At 34.1% G+C, this 7705-nt stretch overlaps 1 protein-coding gene across 1 annotated transcript; it reads left to right on the top strand.

The window, feature by feature from the left end:
* Positions 1-241: 241 nt before the first annotated feature.
* On the top strand, positions 242-7417 carry LOC106180836 (dynein regulatory complex subunit 7). The gene is made up of 16 exons (XM_013564968.2): positions 242-690; positions 1050-1218; positions 1454-1579; positions 1854-2048; positions 2194-2352; positions 2642-2860; positions 3206-3395; positions 3694-3822; positions 4141-4269; positions 4478-4701; positions 4967-5182; positions 5491-5601; positions 5807-5917; positions 6174-6368; positions 6543-6682; positions 6922-7417. The coding sequence occupies exons 1-16, from the start codon at positions 485-487 to the stop codon at positions 7010-7012; spliced, it is 2610 nt and encodes an 869-aa protein (XP_013420422.2). The 5' UTR covers positions 242-484; the 3' UTR covers positions 7013-7417.
* Positions 7418-7705: the final 288 nt, after the last annotated feature.

Below are 7705 nucleotides of genomic sequence, written 5' to 3'. Positions count from 1 at the left end.
TCCAATACAAGACCAATAGCAGTAACAAATTTTAGTAGTGAGAAGTCATAAAACATCGTAATATTACTTAAATCATCATATATCTAATTTTCATGAGAGAATATCAAAGAATTAATGATATAAAAATTCGCAACAAATACCACAATGAGTGTATCTTGAAATAGTTGACATCTATCGATAAAAGTACCTACGCGTGCGCATTTGCTATATCCGTTTCTGTGCCTTATTTCATTTTAAATTCATGCGCACCCGATTTTAAAGTGGCGTGATTTGATTAACTTGGCTTACAACTGAAAAAATAGAATGCGCATATTATTATAGGATAAGTGCTTGAATGTTTCGCCCCAGTTCATTAGGTATTTTGATACATGAAATATGGCTCTTTTTTACTGCGTTGCTAGGGTGCGTAAGCACAAGAGCTTCTAACAGTTAGTTATTTGGCCCAAGAAATAACTAGCTAGATTTCACAGTGAATGAGATAAAAATGAGTGAAGAGACGGAAAAAATAGACACTGTAAATGAAGATGAAGCTGACGAGAAGATAGACCCTGAAAAGGGTGTGGAAAACGGTGATGGCGATAATGGCGAAGACGGAGAAGCGCCACCTACTGAAGGAGATATCCAAAAAGAAGTAGAAAATTTGAAAGCAGAACTTGAGAAGATAAAGGTTGAACAACCCAAAGAAGTTTTGTAAGTTGCAGATAACACGCTTTGCTTCTGATGCATATTCAGCGATTATCACTTGTCTTTGTCAAGCAGAGATAACAAAGTAATGCACGCTGCACCAAACTTTGATTTTAACTTTGCATACGGCCCTTACGGATACATAACATACAGGTACTTCCACAGACTTCACTCTGCGTGTTGCAATAATGATTTTTCATCACCGCCTTGCCTTGTTGCATTTGTCTTAATTTTGCCAAAACTCTAGTGTAAACCTTTTTTTATATCTTAGAACTATATTTGCCCATAAAACAATTGTGAACAATGTTATTTCACAATTGTTTTTAACCATTACATACCCAGCTAGTAATTTTTTGTCCTTGTAGACCTGAAGAAAAATTCGACTTAGAAGAATTTGATCAATCATACAGGGAAAATTTACCAAAGGAAAAACTTGTGCTAGCATATGCTGAGAACTTCAGAAGGCAGTATGTGCACTTGTACAGAGACAGGAAGCCCTTGCTTCTCAACCCAGTCAATGAGTGTGGTGTGGAGGTAATTGTTTTTTTTTAATTTGTGGAATGAGTTTGTTATCATTTACCTACTGCTATATGAGGTCTGAATTATGAGGAGGATATGAATCATTTTATTATTATAAAATTAGCTTTACACTTAAGAAAAATTGAGTATTTTTCAAAACATGCATGTGTCTAAAACCATGCAGTAGGTTGTTTGTTTTGCATTTCCTTTGTATTCACAAGTTTTTTTCAAGAGAACTTTTCCTTTTCAGAAATTTGTTTCTACTACTATCCGACCAACTCAACTGCAGTTTCCTGAAGTATATGATTGGGATGGGGCTTCAGAATTTGTGGCTGATTATCTCAATTTTGAGCCACTAAATCCTCCAACTGACTTGGTAGGTTTTTCACCAATTTACAAAATATTGAACTCTTGTTGTAATAAAAATGAACTTAAGAAAAAGATCAAAGTATGATATATAATATGTTGTAAAACTGTTCACACAGAATGAAAATGACGCAATTGCAAAAGTTAAAGTAGGTGTTCCTTCAGTGAAAGCATTGAAAACAAATATTCTAGCAATTTATTGAATTGTCTTATATGATATTGTTGCCATTAAGTAACATTTTGTTGTGTTTTCCTATTATCAGTCTTTTTGATTTTTCCTATAGCCAAAGAGACTGCTGTCGTCAACCACAGTTTTAAACAGACAGAAGGGAAATTGCTTTGAATACAGCACTCTTCTGTGTTCTTTGCTGATAGGAAATGGATATGATGCATATGTTGTAAGTGGATATGCCACAAAGGAGACTTGCCTCATGGATGAAACAAGAGAAATTTGTCCACTCCTGCAAAAGAAAGAAGAGGTAATATTTTTATATCAATTATTCAAATAGTGTCTGATAACAGCCAAGGCAGAGAATATTTCAATTTTAAAAATAATTTAACTGAAGCTTTAGACAGCATGGCATGAGTGAGGAAATATTTAAGTCTTTTTAATTAAAATTTTAGGCTGTAAAGGAAGCAGCAAAGAAAGAAGTAAAGAAATACACAGTTAAGCCTCCAAAGGATTTGACCAGTAAATTTGAAAAGATGATGGCAAGCAGAAAGGTTGCTGAACGAGAGGCAGAAGAAGCAAAGAGAAGAAAAGAAGAGGAAGAGAAAATAGCTGTGAGTAAAAATGTTTAAGGAATTGAAATGGTCTATTTGACATCAACGATCATATTTAATTTTTATTTAAAAATAAGTTTGATTGTAAAAGAAAATCATCATATTATATCCTTTCTCATAATTTTATCTCACTTATTTAAGTTTGTTCTAACAAATGCTACAACAAAAGAAAACTAAAGTGAATGAACAGGATAAGAATAATAATGCACAGAAGTAGAATTTTCAAAATAAATTATGATGAATGAACATGCTATGATTTAAACATAACAATACCCTTGTATTTTTGTAGGAAGCAGAAAAGCCACCTCCAGATCCTTTATTTGGTCTACGTATCCACTCCTGGGTACTTGTCCTGCAAGGCAAACGTGAAGTTGCAGAAAGTTTCTTCATTGAACCATTGACAGGTCTGTCTGTCCCCTTGGACACCCACCAGTATCTTGGTATTGAAAGTCTTTGGAACCACCAGAACTATTGGGTTAACATGCAGGACTGTTCTGATGGAGTGAAGGTCAGTGGAGGAAATTCTAGTACAATAGATGTACCCTAAAGTTTGTTTAGTTAGGGGTTTATCATATCTGTTTTGTTAAACATTTCTCCCCTTTCTGCTTTCTCTGTTTTTGATGTTTATGTACTATATACATTTTTTTTGTTTTGTTTTCAGTAAATATGATTGTCATTTTATACGTACTCAATCATTAATATAAAATAAAGAGAATTTCAATTTGTGACATTAGAAGTTTCAACCAATGTAAATCTTGATCATCCAGTTGAAATTAGAACATTTCAAACCCGGTTTCCCCTCATACTTTTACATGATGTCAGTTTTAACTAGATTTTTATTTTTCCTTGATAGGGTATGAAGTATGACCTAGGTGACTGCACTCTGTGGGAATTCATGTTCCAAAGCAATGAGAAACCTCTGCTGGAGATCCCAGAATTCCATGATCATGATGATGATGATGAAGAGGAAGAGGAGGATGAGACAGAGAAACAGTTAGATATGCCCCCATCCTGGGTGAAGGCTATCAAGATCACACTCAGAGGTACTTTTCACTTTTTACTTTAATCCACATTTAAATGCTGTTCCTCCACTAGAAATTTCAAGATAATATGTAGAAATTCCAGATTTAATTTATTTCATTCATAACAAAAATAGTTAGTTAACTTCCATCTATTATTTACTAATTGATACACATGAGAGAAATTGATCTTTATCACTTAACCATCATTATGTATCACTGCTTTTATGATTTTATTAATAAGAATGATGATACAAACAAGAAAATCAACATCCTTGACAAATCGTTTATAATTTTGACTATGGAAAATTCTTTATTGCAGATTTCCAGATGCGTTGCCCACAAGGCAAAAAAATTAAACTTTACAAGAAGTCTAAGCTGGAAAAGTTTGCTCATTATCTGCAGAAGGATGGATTGACTGCAAAGTTATCAGTCTATGATGATAATGAATGTAAGTAGATATACGTAAATACTGTAGATAATGATAGATATGTGGATAATGAGTGCTATTTTCATTAATTTTTATAAACATCCAAATTGCTTACAATTTTTTAACTGACACCCAGACTCTTCTATCAGTAACTCTTCCCCATAACCAGCATGCAGGGGACTTTTCAGTACTAACATGGTGATGGAGGATGTATACTGGTAAGAAGAGAGTTACTAGGAGTGCTCAGAATAGTACGTTGCACCCATCTAGTAGTAAAAGAAAAATTAACTTGTTTAACTTTATTACACACCCATCTGTAATGTGACATTTTTGTTACAGTGAAGGACTTGGTGCAAGTTAAAGAGTTTTTCAATCATAGATTGGACAAACTCTATATGAGGGGTTACAACCATCGGACAGACTGGGTCATAGAACACTACTACCCTGGAAGGCAGAGATGCTTAAAAGGTATGACAAAAGCTTTTATTCTATAGCAGCAAAGTGTATACTGCTCTCTTAGGTCCATGTATCTGTGCATTGTTGCTAATTTTTAAGAGGCGATTTTTGCATCTTATACAGTAAAATTTTAAAAGATATTTTTCTTTGAATTGATGGACTTAGCTTTCAAATGGTTATTTATGTGGCAAAGGTATCAGTGGAAAAAAAATTCTTTCAGAACATACCTACAAGCGCAGTGCTTCTGGTCCAGAGAATGAGAGGACCATGGTGTTCTACCACGAGGCTCGTGTAGATGGTCTTCTGAAGAGAGAAGAGACCCCTGTAGAGATGACAGAACACTTTAAGAATAGAGATGACTTCTTGTACTACAGACACATCTTATTTGGAAAAAGAGCCAAGAAGTTTGGTCCATCCGAGGGTCCAAATCATAGGCCTATTTGGGTAAGCAACTTTGTTTTTACTTGATTTTAATGATGATTCTTTGTTCCCATTTGTAAATCCGACAGAACTACCATGCTTTTAGCCACATACTGACCACAAGCCTACAGGAACAGCATTAATCCCAATCAAGTTATTTGCTTGCATTATTTTCTTCATTTATTTCACTTTAGAAATTTGTTCACATAAAAAGATTAGACTGACAACCACTAATTGTGACAAGATTTAATTTTTACTCCCTAATAATTATGTGAATATTTTGATACAGAAAATCCATGAAAAATTCCACCGTAACAAGGATATCCCTGCCAATGAAGACATAGCAGACCTGGTGTTCAGCATCCAAGAAGAGAAGATTCTGCTGACCTATCACACGGAGGATGTCAGGGTGTCTGCCTCCACCAGAGAGTTCATTAAACCTCCCAATGCAGATGAGAAAGGTGCAACTTTATTGATGACTCCGGATATGCATACCACCTTTCAGGTAAAATATCTGAAAATAACATTTATAGTGTTGTAGAATATTTTCAGAAATATAAAACCGTGCATAATTTTCATATAGAGGAATTTGTCATTTGAACACAAATGTCAGTTTTCCATGAAAAGAATGTGTCTAGATGTCAAAGTTCAAGCAGACCTGTATTTATTATTATTATTATTTTGAACAATTTTTGGAACAACCTTTAATATGTGCAAAATCCCCAGGTGCAAAATTTCACAACTTTCAAAAAATATTCTTAGGTAATAGTGATATGATGGTGATTGATCAACTTGTTCCCTATATTTTCTCAGGTGGATCCCAATCAGAGTAGTAAGAAGCAGGTAGAGTTGTACCAGATGTTGGTGGACTTGGTGCGCAGAGAGGAAAAAAGCAGAAATAAAGTCAGAGATTCAGAACAGGAGGTAAGTATGCTGTTTCTGTCTGTATGTGAGTCAGATAGATATTAGATATATATTTGATGATAGTTTTGATTTTTATTATGCTGAAGACGAAATTTGTGGACTCAGAGAGTGTCATAAATGTATGTTTTTTTTTTGTTTTTTTTTTGAATGGGAGATTGATGTTTTTTTAATTTGTAAACTGATAATGATATTTCTCATTAAACAGGTGAGGGATATACTGAATGATAGAATGAAGGAGGAAGTAGCATCAGAGTTAGAAATATCTGTGTACGATACGGAGAGAAATGAAAAGGCAAAGAAACACAGGAAGGAACTGGTGAGGAACTGCTTTCTTAATCAATGTTTAGAGTAAAACGTCTAAAATTTCAGTTATGTATTATTGCTCTCTTCACTGAGTACATGCTTATTCAAAGAACAGGTGCCTTGCTGATTGTAGTAATATAAAATATTTTTTAGATTGTGGCTATGCTCATACTTGCAGCAGCAATAATGTACAGCTTTGATATTAAGATTTCCAGCACATTTGCTAGTATTTTCCCTTTTATCCATCACTTCTGAATAATAATTTATAGGAGCGCCTTCAACTGGAAGAGAAAATGCGCAGACAAGACATGGAGATTGACTATTTGGCTCCATTTATTGCCCAGCTTGGAGATCCAGAGAAAATCAACAAAGAAACTGCATTTAGACTGAAGGAGGCAGCACTGACAGACCTCAAGAAGAGACTCATTGACAAAGCTAACTTAATCCAGGCCCGGTTTGAGAAGGTGATTATGAACTTACTGATGGTTTAATTCCTTAATTATTGTGTGTAAAATTATAAAAGTACAGAAATTGGCCCAAAAATATAAACCAAATAAATAATAAATTTACTCAGTAGGAACAGCAGGAATATTCCCTCAGAGACAAGTATAAATAACTTTTTTTCTTCTTTACTCCAGGAAACTGAGGCCCTGCAGAAGAAACAGCTGTGGTTCCAGCAGCACCAGGTGAATATGTCACCTGAAGATGAGGAAGACTATATGAGCTACTGCAGTGAAATGATGTTCAGACTTAACATATTTGAGGCCAGGCTTAACAGGTGAGTGAAGTATAGTGTTATGTGTTAAATATCCTCTAGAGACAAATGTTGAGATCTATTCAAATGGAAGAATTTTTAATTGAATTCCTTTCGGATGTTTGAATAATAAGGTATTGTGTTGATTTTTAAATGAAAACCTATAACTTTAAAACCAAAAAATAGGCCCCCTAAAACAGAAATTTTGGAAGCATGGATCTTTGAAATTTCTACAGAATAATATTACCAATATACAATTTCAGACACCGAGAGCTTGCTCCACAGAAATATATGGCACTGGAACAAAGAATACGACAAGACAGCAGACTTGCCGAATTTTTTATGAATCCATAAACCAAAGTTTAGAAAAGGATTTATTGAACATTTCAAAGCCACACATTAGTCTTTGTGGTGATCTGGTCATCACAAAATGAAAACAGGATTTGCTGAATTACAAAGACATTTGATGATTTTTGACATGTTTCAGTTCCAATATTTTCTTCAATGCACGTTTTATGTTATCTTGTTAAGACGTCTGTGATATTGACAGTGAACGCCAATGAAAAAGAAAAAAAGAATGTGTATACGATTGGGAATCGTGGTACCTGGACTTAATAGAAATGATGGAATTTTTTCCGGTATTTTTAAAATGTTCACCAAATAAGTTTTTTTTTCAATGTATGAACAGAGAAGATTTGTAAATATTTGTATTTATGTATATATGATATGAATGTGGAATGAATAAAGAATATATGTCGACATTTGGTGAATGATGCGTTTTCCCAGATTTTACCAGCCTATGCCATTTGTTTCCTCTCCTAGTCCCTTCTGTTCCAAAGAAAAAGAAATAGAATATAATCAGTCAAACCTTTATTATACCAGGAAAATCTACAACCTTTAATTTTTACAGTACTATTGTACATTTGCCGAAATTTGTTGTAGTAGTTGTAGTTGTGTTTTTATAACAGTGCACAATCAAAATGTAGCTAATAAATGTAAAAACCTGCTCTCCGATATAATCCCCTTATCGCGTTGTGGAAGTGCAAT

The sequence above is a fragment of the Lingula anatina genome, chromosome 2 (genome assembly GCF_051362555.1).
Source record: "Lingula anatina isolate TDL-2025a chromosome 2, LinAna3.0, whole genome shotgun sequence".
NCBI classification, from domain to species: domain Eukaryota; kingdom Metazoa; phylum Brachiopoda; class Lingulata; order Lingulida; family Lingulidae; genus Lingula; species Lingula anatina.
Note: the sequence above shows the minus strand (reverse complement) of the source record. Positions and strands in the feature narration are given on the sequence as shown.

What these genes read in the sequence shown, in the direction of transcription:
- LOC106180836 (XM_013564968.2), top strand. Translation starts at nt 485, where the DNA reads ATGAGTGAAGAGACGGAAAAAATAGACACTGTAAATGAAGATGAAGCT. An exon ending in ACTGTTCTGATGGAGTGAAG is followed by an intron (nt 2,861 to 3,205) that starts GTCAGTGGAGGA and finishes TTTCCTTGATAG; the next exon opens with GGTATGAAGTATGACCTAGG. An exon ending in CAAATCATAGGCCTATTTGG is followed by an intron (nt 4,702 to 4,966) that starts GTAAGCAACTTT and finishes ATTTTGATACAG; the next exon opens with AAAATCCATGAAAAATTCCA.